The sequence below is a fragment of the Pinus tabuliformis genome, chromosome 2_2 (genome assembly GCF_031772625.1).
Source record: "Pinus tabuliformis cultivar Carrire ecotype Pingquan chromosome 2_2, CPIR1, whole genome shotgun sequence".
NCBI lineage: Eukaryota > Viridiplantae > Streptophyta > Pinopsida > Pinales > Pinaceae > Pinus > Pinus tabuliformis.
In genome coordinates this window covers 112,820,472-112,847,637 of record NC_142300.1, presented here as the reverse complement: position 1 = coordinate 112,847,637, position 27,166 = coordinate 112,820,472, and the positions used below count along the sequence as shown (strand labels likewise).

General features: G+C 38.7%; 1 protein-coding gene across 1 annotated transcript in view; it reads left to right on the top strand.

Annotated features, from left to right (window-relative positions):
• LOC149191618 (K(+) efflux antiporter 5-like) overlaps positions 1 to 27,166 on the top strand; it is a 379,177-nt gene that overhangs the window by 143,348 nt on the left and 208,663 nt on the right. The window contains exon 14 of the mRNA XM_089406719.1: positions 10,232 to 10,409. Within this exon, the coding sequence (XP_089262845.1) occupies positions 10,232 to 10,409 (178 nt within the window). The remainder of the gene's footprint in view (positions 1 to 10,231; positions 10,410 to 27,166) is intronic.

Genomic DNA, 27,166 nt, shown 5'->3' with positions numbered 1-27,166 from the left:
TATTTTTTATGATTTTTGATTTATTAGTAAAAAAATAAGAACAAAACCAAGCTAAACTAAAATAAAGTTTAAATCTAAATTAAAAAAACTCTAAATCTAAAACTAAAATACAAATTTTATAAACCTAAAAGTAAAATCTAACCATATTAGATAAATACAAATGAAGAAAGTAAAAACAATGATTTTTGCTTTTATTTATTTATTTTTATTTTTTATGATCCATTAAAATAAGACAACAAAAAAAACTAAAATATAACAAATAGTAAACTAAAAGAAATATGAAAACATAATCTAACTATCCTAACTATACAACGCTTTAAATAAAATCTAAATAAAATCTAACTAAGCCACTGTACGTATAACCAAAACAGGCTCAGTCATATAGAACAAAATTAATCGATGTTTTTCTTTGTTTGTTTGTTTGTTTTGCTGCGCAGGTTTTAGAGCAATTTTTTTACGGCCGAATTTTCAGCATGCAGGTTTGATGTGTTTGCAGGTTGGCTGGCGGAGAGGGTTTGGAGAATGCATTTTGGATGGTTCAATGCAGCCGCAGAAGAAAGATTTACTGATCTGGGCAGCATAAATATTAATGGCAACAACCTTGTTGATATGGACAACGGATGGAATTGGCCACCAGTCAAAATGTGGAATGGACAACGTGAGGGAGAGCCTTATGTATTTGGAGCATGGGTAGAAATGGTGGCCAGTGTAGGAAGATTTGTGGGCAGATGGAGGAAAAACGCAGAGGCAGGATGAGACTGCGGGTTGAAGATTAGTCAACGGATAGGCACCACAGATGAAGAAGGGAGCTGTGTGGACAGTGGCAGCAGCTCGATGAGGGAGAAAGAGGCAGCGTTGGAGAGGATTGAAGTTTTCTGGCAGCGTAGAGAATGACTGCAAGCAAGGATGTTGCGGGCAGCGGATGAGATTTGTGTTGTGGCTGAGAATGCCAGAAGAAAATGCGGCAGCATGAGAATAAAAGATTTGATGGCCAGTGCTGTAGCTTGAAGAATGCACGCCTAAAACAAATCTCGAAATCCTTCTGCGAAAAAGAAACCCTCCAGGAAGCAACGAAAAACCCTTGAAATTTCCTCAGAAATTGTAAAAAAAATTAAATCAATCCACTTTAGATTGCTTGATGGAACCCTGAAAAACCTTTAAAATCTGCACCTGCAACTTGCAATGGCAAAAACAGAGCACCAAAAATAAAATGTACAAGGAAAAAATCCTAATAGAAAACCAACTAAATAATTACATTAATTACAGATTAAAGGCTCTAAATAGCTAGATTTCTCGTTATGCCACAAATATTTTCAGAATTTTAATTTGATGTGAGGTGCTTCAGAAAAACCCTGCATGCATTCATAAAAAATTTCAGATGGTAAGCCCGTGATCAAGAACTGGCTGGGCTCTTTAAAAAAACACAACCCAGGAGTTGGCTGGTTCAACCGAGAACTTCCCCTAACGCCCGGTAATCTAAAAAAAGGATTTCCGCACAGCTTACAATCAACCATTAACATAGAGGGAGAAAACAATAGTGCAATTCAGATCAAATGGAGATACCTGCCATTATATTTCAGAATCTAAACTATCATTCAATCCCCAAAGATCAGACAAGATACCTGTGCCTAAATCAATCTTCATCAAGCTAAAATCAATGGCTGAAAATAAAATTATGCAGAAAAATAAATCATCTTACAACACTTTCAGAAGAGTAATACCAGCAAGATTTTTAACCCCAAAGTCTTTCTTTATCGCACAAAAAATGACTACAAGAGAGTTTTCTTTAGCACCAGACTCTCAGATCAAATCTCATCTCAAATGACCCCTAGCACCTTATTTAAAGGAAAAATTCCCAACAACTAGTTCGAGTGATCCATGTCAAAGTAATCTCGACTGTCGATGAGGATCAAGATTTCTTTTAATCTCATCCGTCGAATTTTTAAATGCATTTTAATATATTAAAAAATTAAAATTCTGCATTTGTTTACTCAAAATTTGACTTATTATTATTTTATTATTATTTTTAATTATTTATTTATTTTTTTAATTTAATTTAATTTAATTTTTTAATTTTTAATTATTTTTTTTTTAATTTTTAAACTTTATTATTATTTTATTATTATTTTTGTCTATTTTTTATTTAATTTTTTTTAGTTTTTTAATTTTTATTTTTGGATCCTCGAACTTAGCCTTTGGAAAAATCACCTAAGATCTAGGACTTAGGACTTATGAGGGGATTAAAACATTTTATAACCCTCAAGACACTTTACATCATGACTTTTACAATTTTACATCTCAAAGGGGAAAACCCATTTGACATAGACCCTCATAGACTACCCAGTTCTACGACCAAATATAATCTAGCAGATCAACACACTAGGATTCCTCTAAGATTCTAATGACAAAATTCATTCCGGCTTTGGGGTTAGGCTGAAGGAAAACTCTGCCGATCATGGATCGGTGAGACAAGAAACCTTCCGGAACGTAGATTATCACTAGAAAATTAGGTCCACCTAGGCAATTTACATACATGACTCAACTCTGCTAAGATTATTTACAATTCACACATGTAGACTGGGTTTACAACATAAATTGATCAAGTCGACGATGACTATCGAATGGCACGGACACGTCAATCATGCGCTATCCCTTTTACGAAGAAAAGGGGGTGTACTGCTATAGGAAGTTGACACGTAGTGGTCAACATCTGGCTCCACTTGGGGACACGTTGCTGCACTGCAGGAATGTGAGAATCCAGAATCTGCATCCACGCAATACACAATAAAACATAAGTAGCGTCCATCCAAAAATCATCTTATAACATTATGCACATGAAAGATATAAGCTCTTCATTTATTAACTATCTGGAAAAGTAAATCTAATCCTAAAACAGAAATGAAATGTTGAAATGACAAGGAGTATGGTTAGAAATACAATACAAGGGATGCCCCATGGCATCAGATGTGTTCAATATAGTGTATACTGAGCATGTGCCTGCTTTCAGGCAAATCTGTCGGCTGCTTGTCGGATGTGCCATGTGCAATCTTACATATGGTAGGGCTTTTTCTTATCCGAAAATCAAGCTGCTCGCGGCCGTCTGATGCATCAAATCTTCTTCTCATTTTCTTCCTCTTACGCTTTTTCTTCCTGGTAGGCTGTATTATTGATGACGTGGAACTTTTTGCTTCAAAGCTATCAGATGAAGTATGTAAGATATGCATGACATGTCTTTCTTCATCCTGCATCTGCCCTGTCAAAGATGATGGACCAATCTCATAGGTGTCATGAGTTATAACTTGATCTTCAGTGACTAGTGGATTAATCATGTGAGCATCAACCTTATTATTAATTTCCCTTTTATCTAGGTCACCTTCAATTATCCACTTTTAATGGAACAAAGGACCTCATAATAAGATGGAGCTTGTTGCAACAGATAAGGAGGCTCCTGATCTATTGACGTTCCCTGGTTCCTTTCATCCTCTGACCATTGTTGAAACTTCTGAACCCTTATTTTAATGGCATCTATCTGACTAGAGTGTTCAACCTTTATAGCACTGATTTGCCTTCATGGTCTTCTTCCATATCTTTTATTACTTTATCGTTTTTTTCCTTTATGTTCATCAAGCAATACTGCATAGAGTTTATTTCCTCCTTATGATTTGCTTGCATAGTAGCCAACTGATTATTATGATCGAATGTCATGATAGTCATTTCTTCATCCATAGTTAATAACTTGTTTTTCATAGAATTAATTTCCCTATCATGATTAGCTTTCATGGTTGTCATATTTTCCTCTAAGCCTGACATCTTGCTTTGCATAAAACTAATTTCTGTGTCATGATTAATCTTCATGGACTCAATTTCCTTAGTATGCTCATTTTGCATGATCTCCATCTCCCTATTATGTTTTTCCAGGCGGGTGCATAAAGTTCTCACATCATTGGCATAATTAGTTTGATTGATCTCCATATTTTTTATCAGCAACATTAGTTCTTGTATAATTTTCCTTTGATCTTCCTTTTCATTGTCATTTGTCCCTGCTTTTCCACTATCATGGATTTGATCTGCAATGGTACATGTGGATGGCACATTCTGATATGAAGAATTGTCTCGAAATCTTTCATCGACAGCTGGACCTTTTATAAGATTACTTTCATTCTTTTGCACAATTTTAGGGGCACAAGGCGAGCTGTCTGGATCACCATATCTATCTTTAAAAGCATTGACAATGTCTTGTAAAGAAGTGAAAGAATCCTTGGACAATTGTTAAACCAATTCAAAGCATCACCCTCTAAAGAAAGGACAAAAAGACGCATTTTGACATCTTCATGATTCTATTGAGGGGGTCTACAATATATGATCATTATACGAGTAAACAAGGCTAGATGTCTTTTAACAACGACTGAATCACCACTTGAGAACAAAGGTAATTTAGAAATGGCCACTTCCGGAATATCATGGAGATCATCAGTAAAATGACATGGTTTAAACCAATGTTTTAAGACTCCGACTCCGACTCTGACTCGGCTAAGGATCGACTCCGACTCCGACTCTGAAACAGTAATGACTCGGCCAGCTCGATTTCAATGACTCGGTCGTTGTAAAAAATACATTAAATATTTATTTATTTTTATTAAAAAACATAATTTTAAATATTTTAAACATAATTTTAAAGATTTTTATTCATGTTTCCAAACACACAACATTATAATATAGATGGAAGACAACATATGATCAAAGTAGGCTCATGAACCAATCCACTATATCAAAATGGTACCCAATGGCAATACATAGTCAACTGTCATACATGATCAAAGACTCAAAACAAAATACAAATAACCTAGGAGGCTAGAAATGGCCTCTACAACAAAAGTAAACTGTGATGGTGACCAGACTGCAATACTAGTTCTACTGGCTAGTAGCTACTGCCAGAGGAGCCAAGATCATCTCGACCAATCTCTAGATCATCATCATCAGAGTCAGACAAGGGGCCCCATGGCTCCTCATCATCATCATCGTCTCCAACTGCAACTGTAGAAGTGGTACCAATACCACTAGCAGGCTGTGCAGCAGATGCAAGCTGAGATAGAGTAGATATGCGACTGCACTTCTGTCGTGGCTGAGCAGAGGAAGCACCTACAACTGGAGTCCTTGCTGGCTGTGAGACTGAGGCTGGTGGATTGGGATCTGCATTCAACTGAACAGGCTGAAGTTGAACAACATGTTCAAGTTCATCAAGATCCTCATCAGGATCAAACTCTGGTGGACGACTCTCCACTACCCAATCTGATGTTGGATCAATGTCTTCCAACACAATGGGATCTGAATCAGGTCTTTTGTTCAACAATTGGTTTCGTCTGAGCCGAAGGTTGTATTGGACAAAAACTAGATCATTTAACCGTTTTTGATCCAAACGGTTTCTCTTCTTTGTGTGAATCCTCTCAAAGACAGACCAATTGCGCTCACACCCAGATGCACTGCAAGTTTGACTCAAAATACGAATTGCAAACCTTTGCAATTGAGGGCACTGGCCACCAAAAGCCTCCCACCATTGTGCTGCAAAAAACATAGGAGTGTAATGAATTATGAGTTAGATGAAAGCTGAAGCTCAACAAAATTACAAATTATATCTAACTTTCAAATTATAAATGATTTAACAAAATTTAATAAAAAAAGTAAAACTGTAAAACCATTAAGAAATTGAAAATTGAAATTTTTGTTTACCTGACTCATCTGCTTCTCTTGCAATCTTTGCTAGGTTCTTCCCAAAGGTACCTGTTGCATTGCTGAAGGATGTGACCTGTTGATGTATCTCCAGCTGATCAGACTCCGATGGGATCATGCGTTCAATGCAATCAACCAGTCCATCTCTGACCTCCCCCCTCAAAGCTCCTGACTCCTTAGCTTTATAATGATACTGTGGGTTCAAAAAATACCCAGCTGCATGTATAGGGCGATGGAGTTGATTGTTCCATCTTTCATCAATGATTGCCCAAATGGGCCCATACTTTGCCACTCTATCCTTGTATGCTGTCTTTATTTGATCCTTTGCTTGATCCATAGCCTCATAAATGAAGCCCATAGCCAACCTTTCCCCATCCACCAACCGCAACACCTTAACTAGTGGCTCAGCAAGCCTCACAATCTCTGCTGCCTTTCTCCAAAAAGTTTCTTCATGGACTTTCCTTTTCAATTCTTTGCCTTCTGGTTTGTTAGACCAATTGCTTTGATTCCATTCATCACTGGAAAACATCTTTTGCAAGTTTCTATGTTGGGAAAGCATAGATTGCAATGTCAAAAAATGTGTAGCAAATCTAGTGATGGTAGGCCTAATAATATCCTTGCCTCCAGTGTGTTTCCTCATGAGACTCAAAACCAGTGTATGATTGTAGATAAATTTTGTTATGCTTTTGGCATGATCTACAGTGTTTCTGACCCAATCTAATTTTCCAATATCCTCAAGCATGAGGTCTATGCAATGTGCAGCGCATGGGGTCCAAAAGATGGTCTTGTGTTTTTCCTCTAACAATTTACCAACAAGAATATAGTTAGAGGCATTATCTGTGATGATTTGAACAACATTAGCCACCCCCACCTCCTCAATAACCTGATCCAATAGCTGAAACAACAAGTGACCATATTTTACCTTATCAGATGCATCAACTGATTTTAAAAACATGGTTCCTTGTGGGCAGAAGACAAGAAAGTTTATGATGGTACGATTTCTTTGATCAGTCCATCCATCTGACATGCTGGTACATCCTGTTCTTGCCCATGAGTGCCTGAACTCTTGCAAATACTCATTAATGGATTGAATTTCTTTCTGCAAACGAAACCCCCTTAGCTCTTGCATAGTAGGGCCTTTGAAGCCTTTTCCAGCAGCATGTATGCAATCAAACATAGGCTCATAATATGGTGAACGAGCAGCATTAAAGGGGATATCAACATCATACCACCATCTAGCTATGTAGTCACAAGCAGTCTCTCTCAATTCTTTCTTCCAATGGTCATCGAAAGTGGGCTGAATTTGACCTTTACTAACTTCAGGACCATGTGCATCTGATGGAGAGGAGGGAGTGAAATAACTTTTGATAGTCACATCACCCTTTGTCAAATTCATTCTATCCTTTCCCTTATCTTGAACAGAACCAAAAGAGGGAGGAACATAACGGAAGGGGTTGGGCCTCAGTTTGAGGGATAGAGGAAGAACCTTCAAAATCATAGTGGGGGTTGGTAGCCATCATTTTTTGTATCTCCCTCTTCCTCCCAATTTCAGCCTGTATCTCTTTTTGCCTAGCCTTATCTTCTTTAAATTTCTCAAAGCTGGCCAACAAATTCTTTCTAATCTCCCCAATTTCTGATGAGGTACATGGGGTAATTTGGCCTCTAATCCCTGCCAAGTGTTGTTTCAGCCTATTAGTGCCCCCAGGACCTTCCTTAATTTTCCTATGGCAAAATTTGCAATGCATCTGACTATCAACCATTTCAACATATGCCCAAGCAGGATCTTTTGCTCTAGGTGCCATTTTTTGACTAGGAAAACAATCTGAAAATGAAAAAATAAAAATTGATTCAATGTTCATTTATTTGACAAAAAACACTCTCTAAGCTTTCTTGATATGCACCTAAAATTTACTAAGCAAAAACAGATTTATAGAGGTGGAAAAAAATACCTCCAGGCACAAACTGCCTCCTCAAGCTTGCTCCAAGAATCAGCACCTCAATGGTGCTCCAAATGGCTGCCCAAGAAGCTCCTCACTCCAGCTACAATGCTCCTCCAAGACTCCTCACTGCTGCTCCAAAACAAGCTCAAGAACTGCTCACTAATTCTCAAAGAAGACTCTCACTCAAATGCATAAGACTACTGTGAGTGAATGAGAGCATTTGGGTGCCTTAAATAGGGTTTGGGAGGGGGAAATGGACCCCAAAAGCATTTAACAAATTACTATTACCCTTTGGAATCCATAAACTGCATTTAACTTTGTCAAAAATTACCAAAAAAGTGAATTTTTTTTATCATTTACGCTGCCCAGCCGTCCCAACAGTGACTCGGCCGAGTCATAACGGACCCGGCCGGGTTGACCGAGTCACATATGACTCGGCCGAGTCATTGGATGACTCGGCCGAGTCATATGTGACTCGGTCAACCGGACCGGTTAGCTCGCCGAGTCACTCCCCAGGCCATTGACTCGGTTCGACTCGGCCGAGTCGGAGTCGATTCGGCCGTTTTGTAAAACAGTGGTTTAAACAAATAATCCATGATGAATAACTAGAAACCAAATGGATGATAGAAAGAGATCTCTGCTCAAGAAAATCAAGAGATGAAATAAGTCGAGTCGCCACTTGAACAATGAATCTAATTCTAAGATCCAAAAAGCAACCAACAAGTAGATATGAGGGAGGCTTCTTGTCTGGGAAAAATAAGAAAATGGAGTCGCCACCCAAACAAGAAACAAATTGAAGAGAAGTTGCTGATATGACGAAAGATAAGGTGATGAAAAGATCAAAAGACGCCAAAGAATGTTGGCTATTTGACAGGCTAATGAATGGCGTAAAAGATGAGATGATGCCAAATTTTTTTGACTCTGCCAGCTCAAATGAAAAATAAGAAAGAAGAAGTAATGATGAATGTCGAATAAACCAAGGACATAAAAAACTCTGTCCCCGGCTACAGCGCCAAAAAATGTTGTCGCATAGATTGTCACGACAACGCTCAAACCGGTGGCTGTCACATGATCCCCGATCTCTCTGTTTAACCCTGTCTCCCACGGCTAAGGGGGGTAGACCTTATGGGACAATGGATGACCAACTGTGGACCAGTTGGGTTGGGAGACACGAGGGAAAACAAGCACCTATTTGATTTTATTAAGTTAATAGACCAGTGCCTTATGGAGTTAATGATTAAACGATTGTTTATCGAAAGCTGCAGAAATATGAACTTTATAATTCCATGATTAACAATCATTTATAAGCAAAATATAAGATATTCAACAAATGCACAATGCCTTAAACGATAATCTAGCAATTAAATTTCTAAAGAATAAATGCTTTAAACAACCATGAAACTTAAATGCTGACCAGATTTCAAATACTTAATCTCCAGATATAAACATTTTAAGCACATTTAACTTCACCACAATAGAGGAGACTTTAGAAAAAGAATTTCCAAGTTTTAATTAGTCTTTTTCAAAATTTTTTATTTTTATTTTTTATATTTTTTATTAAAATTTTAAATCTAAAAATTAAACAAAACTAAAATCCTAAATAAAATCGAATCTCAACTAAAGTAAAATCTAATCTAAAATCCAAAATTTAATTCTAAAACTAAATAAAAGAAAACTAAAACAAAACAAAACTTTAACTAATAGCCTATCTAAAAAAAAAGAAAAAGAAAATTTTATTTTTATTTTTTCATTTATTAAAGAAATTTTTTTTAATCAAACCAAAAACCAAAACTAAACAAGAAAAAAGCTAAGGATTAAAACTTTTTTATGATTTTTGGGAATTTTTTTATTATTATTATTTTTTTTTGTATCAAAATTTACACTTAAATAAAAAAATGAACTAAAACATTAAAACTAAATTTTTCTATCATTATTATTATTATTTTTTTTAATTCTAAAATTAACAAATCAGAACATAAGAACTAAAATCTAAATAACGCTAAAATCTATTCTAAACTGAAACGAAACCTTTTTATTTTTTAAACCATTTATGATTTTTTATATTTTATATTTTTTATGATTTTTGATTTATTAATAAAAAATAAGAACAAAACCAAACTAAACTAAAATAAAGTTTAAATCTAAATTAAAAAAACTCTAAATCTAAAACTAAAATACAAATTTTATAAACCTAAAAGTAAAATCTAACCATATTACATAAATACAAATGAAGAAAGTAAAAACAACGAACTTTTTTTTATTTATTTATTTTTTTATTTTTTATGATCCATTAAAATAAGACAACAAAAAAAACTAAAATATAACTAATAGTAAACTAAAAGAAATAAGAAAACATAATTTAACTGTCCTAACTATACAACGCTTTAAATAAAATCTAAATAAAGTCTAACTAAGCCACCATACGTATAACCAAAACAGGCTCAGTCATATAGAACATAATTAATCGATGTTTTTGTTTGTTTGTTTGTTTGTTTTGCTGCGCAGGTTTTAGACCAAATTTTTGACGACCGAATTTTCAGCATGTAGGTTTGATGTGTTTGCAGGTTGGCTGGCGGAAAGGGTTTGGAGAATGCGTTTTGGATGGTTCAGTGCAGCCACAGAAGAAAGATTTACTGATCTGGGCAGCATAAAGATTAATGGCAGCAACTTTGCTGATCTGGATAGCGGATGGAATTGGTCGCCAGTCAAAATGAGGATGGACAGCGTGAGGGAGAGCCTGATGTATTTGGAGTGTGGGTAGAAATGGTGGCCAACGTAGGAAGATTTGTGGGCAGATGGAGGAAAAACGCAGAGGTAGGATGAGACTGCGGGTTGAAGATTAGTCAACGGATAGGCACCACAGATGAAGAAGGGAGCTGCGCGGATAGTGGCAACAACTCGATGAGGGAGAAAGAGGCAGCATTGGAGAGGATTGAAGTTTTATGGCAGCATAGAGAATGACTGCAAGCAAGGATGTTGTGGGGAGCGGATGAGATTTGTGTTGTGGTTGAGAATGCCAGAAGAAAATGCAGCAGCATGAGAATAAAAGATTTGATGGCCAGTGCTGTAGCTTGAAGAATGCACACCTCAAACAAATCTCGAAATCCTTCTGCGAAAAAGAAACCCTCCAGGAAGCAACGGAAAACCCTTGAAATTTCCTCAGAAATTGTAAAAAAAAATTAAATCAATCCGCTTCAGATTGCCTGATGGAACCCTGAAAAACCTTTAAAATCTGCACTTGCAACCTGCAATGGCAAAAACAGAACACTAGAAATAAAATGTACAAGGAAAAAACCCTAACAGAAAACCAGCTAAATAATTACAGATTAAAGGCTCTAAATAGCTAGATTTCTCGTTATGCCACAAATATTTTCAGAATTTTAATTTGATGTGAGGTACTTCAGAAAAACCCTGCATGCATTCATAAAAAATTTCAGATGGTAAGCCCGGGATCAAGAACTCGCTGGGCTCTTTAAAAAGACACAACCCAGGAGTTGGCTAGTTCAACTGAGAACTTCCCCTAACACCCAGTAGTCTAAAAAAGGGATTTCCCGCACAACTTACAATCAACCATTAACATAGAGGGAGAAAACAATAGTGAAATTCAGATCAAATGGAGATACCTGCCATTATATTTCAGAATCTAAACTATCATTCAATCCCCAAAGATCAGACAAGATACCTGTGCCTAAATCAATCTTCATCAAGCTAAAATCAATGGCTGAAAATAAAATTATGCAGAAAAATGAATCATCTTACAACACTTTCAGAAGAGTAACACCAGCAAGATTTTTAACCCCAAAGTCTTTCTTTATTGCACAAAAAATGACTACAAGAGAGCTTTCTTTAGCACGAGACTCTCAGATCAAATCTCATCTCAAATGACCCCTAACACCTTATTTAAAGGAAAAATTCCCAACAGCTAGTTTGAGTGATCCATGTCAAAGTAATCTCGACTGTCGATGAGGATCAAGATTTCTTTTAATCTCATCCGTCGAATTTTTAAATGCATTTTAATATATTAAAATTCTGCATTTATTTACTCAAAAATTTGACTTATTATAATTTTATTTATTTTTTTTTTAATTTCTTAATTTTTATTTTTTATTTTTAATTTAATTTAATTTAATTTTTAATTTTTTAATTAATTTTTAAAATTTTAAAGTTTTATTATTATTTTTATCTATTTTTTAATTATTTTTCTTTAATTTTTTAATTTTTATTTTTGGATCCTCGAACTCAGCCTTTGGAAAAATCACCTAGGACCTAGGACTTAGGACTTATGAGGGGATTAAAACATTTTCTAACCCTCAAGACACTTTATATCATGACTTTTACAATTTTACATCTGAAAGGGGAAAGCCCATTTGACATAGACCCTCATAGACCACCCAGTTATACGACCAAATATAATCTAGCAGATCAACACACTAGGATTCCTCTAAGATTCTAATGACAAAATTCATTCCGGCTTTGGGGTTAGGCTGAAGTAAAACTTGCCGATCATGGATCAGTGAGACAAAAAACATTCCGGAACGTAGATTATCACTAGAAAATTAGGTCCACCTAGGCAATTTACATACATGACTCAACTCTGCTAAGATTATTTACAATTCACACATGCAGACTGGGTTTACAACATAAATTGATCAAGTCGACGATGACTGTCGAATGGCACGGACACGTTAATCAAGCGCTATCCCTTTTACGAAGAAAAGGGGGTGTACTGCTATGGGAAGTTGACATGTAGTGGTCAACAAGCGGGAAGATTTCCAGCGGGAAATCGAGACTCAGAGGGAGTCTAGGAGAGAACTTCTGGGAGGGAAGTCGAGACTCGAAGGGAGTTGAGAAGAAGAGCGGGGATGGCAATGGGAAATGAACGGACTGAGGGATCATGATAGGTTGGACGGGGGCTCCAACTTTGTCATCTAGAAGGCCATGATCTTGTTTTTTTTTGGATAAACATTGCATCAAGGGCTTCACCTTGAGAACTGTGGCTATCCCAATCGACCTAGCTGATAATGAAAGGTATGAGGATGCAATGGCGAAGTCAAAATGCATAATCGTTGATGGGGTCAAGGATCATGTAGTACAACATATTGTCGAGAAGAACACGACAAAGGAGATGTGGGATACCTTGACGACATTGTATCAGGGCACTTCCGTGCAGAGGAAGATGCTGTTGGAGAATCAATGCGGCCGTATCAGATGCAGAAGGGGGAGCAGATAGATCTATACCTCAACAGGTTGCAAGAGATTCAAAACCAACTTACTTCTATAGGGGCCACACGGGATTAGGAGTTCATGGTCAAGATCGCCCTGAATGCAGTCTCCGAGGATTGGGAGACATTTGTCTAAAGAATTTTGGGCAGAGCTACTCTTCCAGGATGGGAAGAGATGTGGGCAGCTCTTTGCCAAGAAGAGATCAGACAGTTGACCAAGGCGGGGAGTAGTGGCAAAGGAGGTCGAATTAAGAAAGAGGAGGAGGATGCGGCTCTAGCATCTGTGGGATAAAATGGGAAGAGGAAGACGAAGGACATCTCCAAGGTAAAGTGCTTCCATTGTGGGGAGCTGGGTCATTATGCAACCCAGTGTCCGAGGAAGAGGAATAAGGGAGAGGCTTTAGAAAGAGGAGGAATGACCTGTTGTGGAGTTTTGTGAACCCATTCCTCCTCTTTCTAAAACCATCCTCACCTGTATGGATTCACTATTTAACAACAAGGGCGAGGCTTCTGATTCCAAGGCAACTCCAGCTAAGGCGGAGAAAGAAATCGAGACGGATGACCACTGTGCCATGAGTGCTCATGCACCTCTAGAGAAGAGGTGGGGTGACATTGAGCTGTAGTTATGAGGACTACAAAAGATGTAGGGGCAGGGTCCTTGAGGTACCCAAACTCTTGGATCATATCCGGCTACGGTTTCCCCGAGTGACTGTAGCAGGATGATAGATGTCGGTAGAAGTAAGATGCGGATGGAGGAACAAGGCATAGCAGAGGTCCGTAGCAACGCATTGGGGGTTATAGTAGTGCGAGAGGCACATAGATGATTGGAACAATGCAGAGAGGCACAAAGGTGGTTGCAGCAGTGCGAGAGACACATAGGTGTTTGCAGCAGCGCAGAGGCAACATAGGGAGCACAGGATAAGAACAGAGGTAGCTTCAGCATCAGATGCTTCCAGACTAGGATGTCAATGGTTGGGTAGATTAGTTACTTACTTCTTGGTAACTGAGTTGTAGTGCAGCAGTTAGCAGTGGTAGTGCTATGGGCAACACGATGCAGCATGTTGAGAGAGAGTTGCAGTGCAAATGCAATGTTGGGAGGAAGGACCAACAATAGCACAGATGCAGAGGGAGCTGTAGTAGAAATGGAGCAGTGGCAGTGGCAGAGCCATGGGCAGTAGTACATGAAGCAACAGTGTAGAGGATGTTGGGTAGCAGGCCAAACATCAGGACAATTACCAGTGCTGGATGATCAGTGTGATGTTCAGGGTTGGAGCATTACTAGAGCACATTCCTCGCTAAGAGGGAGTGTTGATTTGGGGTAGTATCGGATGTGCTCTAGCCATGAAAATTGGTGGAGAGGCTAAAGCACATGAGATCTTCAAGACCCAAAAATGGTTTGGGGAAATTCTACCCGGTTAGAGAGATATTAAAATAATTAATATTTTTAATGGAGTTCCCAAGTCTGAACTTAGGAAAATTAAAATATCAATGGGTATTAATATAAAACTGGGTGAGAATGTTCTAAATGACATGGATCAATCCAAATCTGATCTTAGCCATTGATTAAGGAATTAATGTTGGCTGTTGAAGACTCAACAAGAAAAGTATAAGAGGAGGCTTGAGGGTCAGTTGGAGACACACCAAGATTGATGAGTCAGTTTGATTTTCTGGAGCGGGGTTTGCTGAGAAAATTCGAACAAGCGATCTGAGTTGCAGTGAAGGGTTGTGAGTACATAACAGAGAGGCAGAGATAGTGCCAGAGGGCCAACGCAGTGATTGAGGAGGCTATGCAGAGGCAACAGGAGTCACACAGAGGCAGCCAGAGTCTGCGCAAAGGCTGAGGGGCCTCTGTGGGTGACGCAGAAGGCCAGAGAGCTGATGCAGAGAGGCAGAGGGTTGACGCACGGGGTTTAGGATTTACGCAGAGGCTAGCAGGGCTGACGCAGAGCCTTGGAGAAGCGCCATAAGGATTTTCGTGGGGTAGACTAGTGCTGAGACGCTGAATATCTATCTCCGAGAAGAGGTATTACTGCTAGATAGAAATCTCTGTTGGGTAAGTTTGGAAATTGACACCCTATTTGTACTCAAGAAAGCTGCTTAATAATAAAACCCTCAAAACTGCTGGACCGGTTTTCCCAAGTTGGGTTTTTCCTTGGACGATTGTCCAAAAATAACGGTGTTCATTGTGTGTTTGTCTATTATTTTAGTTGATGATATGTGTATGAGTTGAGACTGCATTTGTATTTATTTTAAGTATTTATATGGTTAAATAACTTGTTAAAGAATAAACAAGTAGGTGAAATAAACCATATAATGCAGGAAAAATTTCTAACGTGTTAGAGATTTCAACACAGAGGCCATACTTGATGTTTTTCAATATCATTATGTTTATGCCATGCTATCTTGTGGAAGAGTCTTGATCTTTAGTGTTATGAATCCAGCTCAAGAAAAGATAGAAAAGATAGATCAACGCCTTAGAATTCAGCCTCTTCGAGGGGGCAACCTCCTTTACATTACATAAATGAACAATTCTTTGATGATGCAAATGACAAAACCTCCTTTCTATATATAGGAGTCTAAGGAGTCACAATATAATCCAGCCGACCTAACAATAATAATATAAAGCCACAAAAATAACAATAGAGGAATTCTAAGGGGCACAAAAATAACAATATGGGGGTAATAGAGGCACAACAATATAAATAAGGGGTATAACTACAATAGTAATGGGGTAATCACTAGTATTATAGGGACCCAACATTTAGCCATTCCAAAGAATACCAAACTTCTTCTTTCAAGCATTAAGTAACCACATGGAAGACTTACCAAGGACCTAAGTTGCAGGAAACGTGGCCCTAGGGGGCGTTTCGCCAGGGGAAACGAAACGAAACGCGTTTCCCCGTACCGTACGGCCTGGAAACGCGTTTCCGGCCGTACGGCCACGTTTCCCGAAATGGAAACGTGGCCGTACGGCCGGAAACGCGTTTCCAGGCCGTACAGGCCACGTTTCCCCCAAAAAAACATTTGTTTTTTAATTTTGTTTTTTTCTAATGTAGATCTCTTACATTTGTTTGCCCTAGTGTTGATATGCAGTTCATGGTAATGTTAAATTCTTAAAGTAAAAGTGATATTCTCCTTTATTTTTCATTTTCATCCTTTTACTTAAATTTTTAACATTACCATGAAATGACTCAGGATGTTTGAGAGTGGTTTCGTCGTCATTGGATTTCATATGGAGAAAGTAGAATTTTAGATCTTACTCAAAATCCAGCAGACTTATCTGTTTTTCAGGATTTCAGGATTGGGGGGATTTCAATGTTTCCATTGGATTTTATCATGTACTAGGGTATGGAACTTGTATTTAATCGAGAGAACAAAGCCCTCTATGCAGGGAGACTCCCAATAATCAAGAGAATGTAGGGTACTAGGGTATGAAACTTGTATTTAATCAAGAGCACTAAGGTCATTCGACTATGTAGGAGGAGACTCCCAATCAACCACGAGACAAAAAATTAGAAATTTCTCGTGGCTGATTTTGGATATTTCTATTTTCATTATGTGATTATTCATGAGTAAATGTGATGTAAATTTAGATACTATAGTCTATGCATTGACAATTGACAATTTTATCATAATGTAATAAATTAGAATGTATCATATATGCTTTATGATTGCACATATTTCTTAAATTCCTAATATATATATATATATATATATTCGCGTTTCCCCGTTTCCAAAATTTGGGGAGGTCGCGTTTCGTATCGCTTCCCGTTTCGGAAACTCGTACCCGTTTATCCGTTTCGTGCAACCTTGCCAAGGACATTATTATAACCAACTCTTTCTGAAAGATTCTTGTAGATATGAATTCTACCTTATAGAGGAGAGTTACTTAAAACATGCATACCTTTGCTTCCATACAAACATCTAGCCATCCTTTTGTTGGAAAATTTAATTAGGGCAGCATTCAATCTAATTTTCCTTTTCATGACATTTACTTGTGATATTATGTTCTTCTTGTTCTTGACTATGTTTATAACTTTATGTTCTTATCATCAAATAAAAGCCAAAAACATGAAGATCACAACCATACAAAGATTAACATAGGATGTAGGCTCCAAGCTAAGGAAAAACCCCTCTAAGGGGAAAACCCAAAAATAACTTTTCTTCTTATAGAATCAACGTGAAAGGAGACTTCCAAGAACAAACCCTAGACCCAAGACTTCCATCAAGAACCAAGTCAGCGATCAACAAGGTCTCCCTTTAAGATCAGCGAAGCAAATCTTCCTCAAAGCAGGGTTTTTCTAGCCTATCAGTTACTTCTATAATCCTCGGCCCTGAGATATGCCCAAAAACCCTAGGTTTCACGCATGTGTTAGTTGAAATAGGCAATTTTCAGATACCCAAACCTTTTGGAGACTTCTTCCCTCCTTCGCAAGCCTTTTCCTTGCTCTTCTAAGACTTTCGCAACCTCTCTTATTGCAGATCGACTCCAAGATGTGAATGCTTGATGTGTGTTTAAGGAGGACAAAGTTCCTCCTTTATATAGCCTTCCAAGTGACTCTTTAAGCCCACTCTAGGCCGACTTTAGTTGGCTGGCCGACTTGTTCTTGGGAGCCCTCTAGAGACTTCCAAATAGAAAATAAATTTCTTTTCCTTGCTACAAGTGCCCACAAAGGTCTTTTACAATATGACATGAACTCTTGACTCATGACAAACCGTAGGAGCATTCAGTGGATGCTTGACCTAGTTGTCCGACTCCCTCTTTTCTTCGCATGTCATCCAAACGAGCCTGCTTCCTTTCGAGGTATCATGGAGCCATCTTCTCTCCTCAATTTTGTGACAGGAACCAGGTCTTCTTTCTTGCTCCTCACTTTCATCTTGACGTCATCAATGAAGGCATTATATTGAGCCTTTCCAAAACTTCAAGCAGATCATAGCTTCCTCATGAAAGTGATATTTCTTTGTTGTTTGTTCGATATTGACCTTCACGTTATCTTCTCACACTGCTACCTTTCAATCCCAAGATGAGTACATCTTGACTTCATAGTTTCCAATTATCAGATTTTGAGCTTCCCTCAAGATTCCATTCATATAGTTGAACTTGCCTCCACTTGTCATTATGTATTCCTGTGACATTCTTCCAGGTAGAAAAATAACATGTTAACCATATGACCAATGATAAATATTAACATTAGACTTACCTCATTGTGACAACTCTCTCATCATCAATATCTTCAAGGTCCATCTTCATACGGTTCTTCCTTCATGCATCAAAGTGCCCAAGAATCGAACTTGATTACCAAGTTACCATTCTCTTCCAAAGATTATACTAAATGTTGATCACTAATATATACAGATTCTAGTGAGAAAGTCTTACCATTCTAACCATTCCAGAGCAAGTCAAATTCATCTTCATAGGCATCATATAGCCAAATGAAACATTCATTGTGCATAATTTACGACCAAATTTTCTTAGAGGATTATATGTATCCTACCCAAAATTAGTTCAAACATGCATTCTTAATCTTTCACACAATCATCTAGCTATATATACAATGAGCTTGCAACTCGACCTATTACAATCCTTCATCCCTTTAAGAGTATTATTTCCAAACAATATGGAATATATACTAATGGTTGCCATAATGCCTTTTCCAAGAACCTCCTAAAGTGATGGTTCTTATAGGATCTTGAGGATCCACTTTGGCAATATGACTACTTCTAACATAATGTTAGACAATTTTATGGGTGAACATTATGTAAAATGGTCTCCAGGCTTTTCATTCTTAAAAGACTAGATGATTTTTGTCAAGCAATTCAAACAAGTAGAGTTTCAATATGCTACCATCACAGGCTTCTATTTATACAGTTCGTTGTGGGTGAAGAGACACATCCATTGGGCTTCTTGAGCCTACATTAAGCTGAGGCCGACCTGAACAATTTGCACATGTGTGGTCATAAATTCAAAATCACACTTCTGCTTGTCCAAATGAGATGATCTTTATATCAATCTTGGACCTCTCGAAAAGAGGAATCCAATGCAATCATCATCTCCATCAAATGAGCTGTCCCAAGGTGGAATTTGGCCCTAGTTGCCAATTTTAACACTCCCTCTCAACTAGGGAGAATTCCACCTACCAATCCATCTGTCATCATCATGCCATCCTATCGTCATGTACCATCTCTGTCATCTCTGCTCTGCTCTGCTGAACCATGAAGTAATGATGAAGAATAAGTGATTGAGAGTGAGTCGCAGGACCTTACCACTCTCCACTGACAAAAGTTAGTCCAAAGGTGGAACTTCAAATGATCCCAAATCATGTTGTTGAACACCATGCATCCTAGTCGTTGGGAGTACGATAGTACACGATGCGTCCATCGATAGTGCTATGGTCCCTAACCACTTTTCCCAACTTATTTGCCAGATGAGAGGTACTTCCCATGAGTCCCGAACACCATGGTTGGGATGTATGTTGGGGCATCGGTAGGAGAAGGTGAACCACTCATCCTGCTCATATGCCATAGGAGAAGGTGAACCACTCATCTTATGCATATGTCAATCGTAGGGGAAGTTGAACCACTCACCTTACACACATGTCAACCATCATGGGGTATCGCAGGGAAAGGTGAACCACTGACCTTGTACATAGCACACCAATAGGGGAAGGTAAACCACTCACCCTATGGTCGCTCATAGCTTCGAGAAGTACCCCAAGCCCCCATGAGCTCCCAGAGCTTAGTGTCCACCTCATGCGGGACCCTCATAGGTGTTGAAGAATGAACAACGATTAGGTGTAGTGTGATTCTTCTTGACTTGATAACAATTTGTGGAGTCTTTTTACCCTTTTTGTTAGCTTAATCTTCTTCTTCTTGTTAATGCATGTGTTTGTACTTCATCAAATTGCTAGCAAAACATAAGAACAAGAGCACAAGATGTTGGCTCTCTGCCAGGGTCAAAACCTCTCTTCTCTTGAGAGGAAAACCCTTTAGTAAGTTTCTTTTATTGAAGCTTCTTATTGATCAATGCCAAACCCTAGACCCTTGACAAAATTACTTCAAGATTACTTCTTGTAGCGCTTCGTCCTCCTCCTTCCAACACTTTGTCTTTCTTCCTTTGGCACTTCTTCCGGCAATTGTAGAGACCTTCTATTGTACACTCTAGAATGTGCCTTGACCTTTTCTTCCTTCGCTTGTGATGGAGCCTTTGTAACTTAAGGAGATGACCTTGTTGCCTCCCAACCGAGCCTTCTTCTCTTTCACAAATATTGAAGGCTTAGAGCAATAGTAATGCAACCCTAGTTCTTTGCATGTGTGAGGGAATCTCCTCACAAGAACTATGTTAAACTTCTCCCTCTCCCTTTGCTTGTATAACCTTCTTCCACGCTTGAGTGAGAGGCCTTGTAGTCCTAGTTTCAACCCTAAACAAATGAGATATGATAGATTGTAAGTTAATGCTGTCATAACCACAGAGATAACTCTCCTTTCCTCACACGTGTGGCTGTAACTAGCCCTTTAACACTTCGGTTTTCTTCCTCCTTTCTTCGCTGCCTTGGAGACCCTTTTCTTGTCCTCTTGTTACCCTTTAGTTGCCTTCTACTCTCACAGATTTCAGAGAGGAATGCTGGACGCTATAGTCGAGTCGACAACCTCTATATATAGAGCACTGCCCATCCTTTTAGGCCGACTTGAAGACTGTTTGTAGGCCGACTTGTTATCTTTGCTTCGAATGGCTTCTTTGGTGGTGTCACATGCTTAGAGGAGACTTGACTTTGCTTGGAGGGTTATTCTTTGACTCTTATACAAACATATACATGGAGTAACATGCCCTTAAGGTCTTCAACATTTTATTTTGACCATTTGACTCACCTATAGCACTTTAACATGTGCTAGACCTATTTCAATGAGCAAGAAACTCATTGACATATATTATAAAAGTAATATTTCTTTTCTTGAATTAATACAAGTATCAAAAGTACAATTATGAAGACCGAACCTAGTTATATTTCTTTCAATAATAGGAGGGTCTTTCCTGTTGAAAAGTGTAACTAGGTTCAATCTTCATAATGTCATGTAATTGTGATTTTTATGTAAAGGATGTAAAGAAGAAAAATAAAATTATTATTGTAATGCTTGCCTCATGGCTTTCATGGGCAAGGAATTTTATTTTTAGATGGCTCCCATTGTGAGCCTTTAGGATTTGTCATATAGTCATAAAAGTCGAAGAGAGTCAATGTCATGTATGAAGAACCCTTCTTGGGCATGTTACAAATGTATATAAGTCAATACGATTGTCAAGTAGCCCTGCAAGACAAGCACAAGTTATCCTTCTTCACGTCGGCTTCAAGATGAAATATAGAACTCATGTCGGCTCACCAAAATTGGAGACACAACTCTTCATATGGTCATGTCCGCTAATATAAATGGACAAACTACTATAAGTAGGCAACTCGACCTATTCCACAGTCAAGAAGGGTGATCACCTCTAAAATTCGATGGGAAATTACAGTGACAAGTTCGAATGTCATTTCAGGAAAGAAGCTCCGATAAGGGTACACAGAATCTCAGTTTGATTGTAGAAATCATAATGCGGATTGCAGTAGAGATGTTAGATACTGTTTCGGTCTCATGTCACAGTATGGTTCAATGCTATTTCATATGACAAGGTTCAGTATAATCACAGAAAGGAGGTCTCTCTATTTTGGTGTCATTACAGTTAAGTAAAGACACATTTTTGGTGCTATCTCTACTTTAGTACCACCGCAAGAACAAGCTCGGATATGAGATGATCTCGGTGCTACCACAAAGAGAGGGTTACAATGCAACTCGGTGTCATGACAATGATGAGGTCTCAGGGATACTACAATGAGAGGATCTCGGTGCCATGACAGAGGTGAGATAATGATCTTGGTGCAAAACACAGTGACATGGATCCTAGTATGCTAACACAGTGAGAGCAAGAACAAACATGGATGACTTGATGGAAGAATCTCTGAAGGAAGAATATTGATTGTCAAGAGAACTTGTGTCTTGGTCTTGCTATTCATCAATTGGAATCTCTATAGGAATAATTTGTGCGGGTTTTCCTCTCAAAGAGTGAGAGGTTTTGGCCCTGGCTGATAACCTACATTCTATGTCTCTTGTCTATTTATGGTCATGCATTGGTAGTTGTTTGATGACGAAGAACACTAATAACCTAAGTAAAGGAAGATCCTAATCTAAAGAAGTAAAAAGCACTCACAAGAAGTTACTAATTGAAGAGAAGTCACCTAATACATGATGCCCTAGATTTCTCAAATTTGCACGACTCCAAGTCTCTCTCGAAAGGCTAGGAATTTTACCTTCCCTAAGGGCTTCGTGAGAATGTTTGCGACCTGTTCATCCATCCTGATGTGTTGGAGCCTTATTGCTCCTTGTTGTACCATATTTCAAATAAAGTGGTACTTGATATCAATGTGCTTGGAGTGGTTGTGGAACATAGGATTCTTTGAAAGGTGAATCCCACTTTGGTTGTCGCAGAAGATCACAGTGTTATCCAACACGTGCTCAAATAGCTTCCTCAACCAAACAACTTCAGAATAGGCCATCCTAGCAGCAAAATGTTTTCGGCCTCTGCGATGCTTAAAGCAACCGATTTTTGCTTCCTACTCATCCAAGATATTGAAGCAGAACCCAAAGAGAAGCAACACCCAGACGTGCTCATACGGTTCACCACACTGGCAGTACATTCAACATTAGTATATCCATGAAGTTTCAAATTCTCGACAGGGTATCTCAAACCATAGTTGATTGTGCCACGAAGATATCTTAAGAGATTCTTGGTAGCGATCCAATGTATGTGATGAGGCTCGACCATAAATTGACTCAATGTATTCACAGTGAAGCATATGTCTGGATAAGAGTTTACCAAGAACATCAGGGCTCCCACAAGTTGTTGGTACTCGGAAGGATTTGCCAAGGTGGGCCCAACAACACTTCCACATAGCTTCTTGAAGTTGAGTTCCATCGGAGTAGACACAGACTTGCATTCCACCATCCCACATCTTTCGAGTAGATTCATAATATATTTTCTTTGAGAAAGGAAAACCTCACCGGGCTTTTGCCAAACCTCCAAGCCTAAGAAGTAATGCATCAAACCTAGGTCCTTCATCTCGAATTCGGAAGCCAACTCACTCTTGCATTGATAAATGAGAGGGTATGCACCTATTAGAAAAAGATCATCCACATAAAGTACAGGCCTGGACCAGAATGAGAGGCCTGTCCTTTTCAACCTTGAAGTATAGGTTCGGGTCAACTACACTCCTTGTAAAACCCATCTTCATAAAATAGCTATCAATCCTCTCATACCAAGCCCTAGGGGCTTGCTTCAACGCATAGAGGGATTTCTTCAACTTGCATCTAAGTAACCGGATTCGTCCTAAACCCCCTACGAATCCCGAATCCAGCGAATCCGACAGGATTCGGTCCGGATTCATGTCCAAATCATATGACACGTCGTGTCCTTTTCCGACACGTTGAATCCGAGGTCGTGTCACGATTTTGGGAATCGTGTCCTGTTTTCCAGGATTCGCTAGGCTCAAAAAGTGACCTGCGCGGGTATGAAAAGGCCGCGTTTGGTCATTACAACCACGCATATTTTCATTTGGCAAGCGTTTTGGCAGCTTCATGATCAAGTCTAGGCCCTAGTATTGATATGCTATTCATGGTAATGTTAAATTCTTAAAGTAAAAGTGACATTCTCCTTAATCTTCATTTTTATCCTTTTACTTAAATTTTTAACATTACCATGAAATGACTCAGGATGTTTGAGAGTGGTTCCGACCTCATTGAATTTCATATGGAGAAAGTAGAATTTGAGATTTCATTCCAAATCCGGCAAAATTATCAGTTTTTCAAGATTTTAGGATTTGGGGATTGCAATGTTTCCATTGAATTTTGTCATGTATTAGGGTACGGAACTCATATTTAATCAAGAGCACCAAACCAGGAGCTTCTGAAAATGTCGTTGCCGCTCCCGTTTTCGCTCCCGCTTTCGCTCCTGCTCCCAAGTAACACTGTTCCTGATGATATGGGTCTGGACACCAGTGTTGAGTTGGCATTGGCCAACATGGATCTCAATTATCTAGTGCTAGAGCCTGTTAGATTTGATGACTTAGAGGGGTCAACCTCCACACTAGCAGCAGAGTCGACTATGGATACAGGGGAGGAGGAGGATGCAAAGGAGAGTAGTGGGGACCATGATGATGGGGACAATGATGCTGACTCTGATGCTGATTGATGCCTTGAGGCTTGTATACGTGTAGTTGTTTTATATTTTCTATTTCTATTTGCCATTGGCATTGCACCAACACTACCTATGTAACACATTTTGATTTGATGACTTAATGAGAAAACTACAGTTGTCAGTGTGTTTATCTTACTATCTTGTAGTTGTAAGTTGTCTTTCAGTTATGAATTATGAATCATGATTTAAATTTTTAATAGATTTATCATTTATGTGACCAGTACCACTGACATTTATTTGAATTTTGTATGTACTATGCATGCTAATAGCTATAGATGAAGATCTATGTTTGAAATCAATAAATTTGTATCATTAATTAAAATTTGTGTAAGAAATATGATAATATCTAATTTTTAATATATCTATCTATATATATTTTTATAATAAAATAATATATAACGTGTCCTAACGTGTCCTGTTCCGGGGGGTCAGCGTGTCCAAATCCGACACCACGAATCTCGAATCCTACGTGTCCCGAATCCCCGTGTCAGGTGACTTAGACTTGCATACATGTGTTTTTTGGTCTTGAACTTCGAACCCCTCAGGTTGCTCTTCATAGACTTCCTCCTTAAGCTAGCCATGCAAGAAATCAATTTTGACATCCATTTGTTGTCGGCTCCCTCCTTGAGAGGCAACAAGAGCAATGGTGGATCAGATAATGGTGTATCGGGCAACCGATGCAAATATCTCTTCATAGTCCACTCCTTCCTTTTGAGAGAAGCTTTGAGCAACGAACCTGGATTTGAACTTTTCAACACTTCCATAAGCTCCATGTTTGATTTTGTAAAACCATTTTGAAGTTACCACTAACTTGTCATTGGGCCTAGGAACCACATCCCAGACATCATTCTTCATGGTCGACTCATATTCCTCATTCATCGCATCCTTCTATACTTGGTTCTTTACAACTTCTTCGAACGTACATGGCTCAGATTGAACAATGGTACTCATAGCAGCTAAGTCTCCCTTGGTACCTGTTGGACTTCTTGCTTTCACGAAATGTCCCCCTAGGTGTAATATGTCTTTTAGCATCTTCGAGAGTATCTTTGAGCCACAAAGGTATTTTCCTTGAGGTAGAGGGTTCACCAGGAGGTGGATCAATGGGATCCATTAGGCCTTCAACATCGGGCATCAGATCATCTGTCGGAGATTCATCCTTCTTTCCTGCATCATCATCATTGTCCTTCCTAGGGATAGGAAGATCTCTGACTTTCCCAAGGGCAGAATCTTCATCGAAGGTGACATCATGACTTATTTCCACTTCTCTTTGACCAGGCACATAGATTCTATATGCCTTCGAAGTTTCACTGTAGCCCACAAAAGTTCCTTTCTTCCCAGATGCATCTAGCTTGTTTCTTTTCTCTTTCGGCACATGAAAATATACGGGACAACCAAAAATTCTAAAATGAGAAACATCAGGTTTCTTATCGGTGAAAACTTCTTCGGGTGTCTTGAAGTCCAATGCTTGATGCGAGCACCTATTTTGAACATATACAGTGGTGTTGGCAGCTTCTCCCCATAAGAACTTCGGTAGGCCTTGGTCATGAAGCATGGCATGGGTGGCTTCTATGATAGTTCGATTCTTCCTTTCGGCAACTCCATTTTGCTCAGGAGTATATGCAGTAGTGGTCTCCCTCTTAATACCAACCTCTCTACAATAGTCATTGACTTCATTTGGCCCATATTCGGTTCCATTATCGGTCCTCAATGTTTTGATCTTCTTCCTTGTTTGATTATTGACCAAGGCTTTGAAAGAGCGGAACCATTTGAACACTTCGTCTTTCCTTTTCAAGAAATGGATCCATGTTTGTGAGAGAAGTCATCCACAAAAATTGCATAGTATAAGTATCCTCCTAAATATCTTACGGGCAACATACCTGATAGATTAGAATGGACCAATTGAAGAATATGGGTGGTTTGACTTTCACTTGAAGGGAATGGTCCGCTTGTATGTTTTCCAGCTGCACAACCCTGACAAACTCCTTCATGATCTATGTTGAATTCGAGCATACTTGTGAACATATTCCTTACATTAGGCAAGGCTTTGTAATGAAGGTGAGCAAATCTTTGGTGCCATAATTTAGATTGAAGAGAACTAACGCAAGTCATAGCTCCCAAAGGACTACCTCCAACCTGATAGAGACCTTCAACCCTAAATCCAAGTGTAAATGCATCTTTCGGGTTCCTTTGCCAAACACGTACCTTCCCATCAATGAATGTCACCTTGAAGCCTTTATCTTCCATCACAAAAATAGATACCAGGTTCTTTTTCAAATTAGGTACATACAATACTTCTTGTAGAATCCCAATCCCTTTCATGGGGTAGGTGGTATTGTCCCCAAGTATGATTTCCAAATTTGTCTTCTTTTCAAACAAGTTTGGGAGGGCCTCCTTGTACCGAGTGAAATGCCTTGAGGCACCAATATCAATCAACCAATGATCCAATGTATCCGGAGGAGAGGCAGTGGTGAGGGTAGAAATAAGATAATTCCTTTTGGTTATCTACAACATTAGTTTCCTCATACCTAGAGTTTCTCGATCTTTTGGGAGGACGACCATTTCCATATTGAGCATCGAAGCATTCCTCTTTCCTTTGTTGTTGAGCTTGTTGTTCCTTTGATTTCCATTGCCTTTGAAATTGTTGTGGTTGTTGTTGTCATCATCCCTTTGAGTATCCTTTTTGTGAGAACACTCTCTAGAAAAGTGGCTAAACCTGTTGCAATTGAAGCATCTTCCTTTTCTTCCTTCTTTGAATCCCAACTTAAACCCTTGACCTTGTCTTCTTTGACCAACATTGTTCTTCCTTTTAGCATGAGCGGAGAAAGCGGTAGGATTATTTCCATTTGAGGGCTTATCTCTTTCCATCATCCTTATTTCTTCTTGAGTGCATCTAGCCAATAATTCATCAAAACCCGAAATCCTGTCATTGTTGAGGATGGTGGTGTTAAACACATCCCATTCTCTTATAAGACCTCCAAGTGCAATAAGAGTGGTCT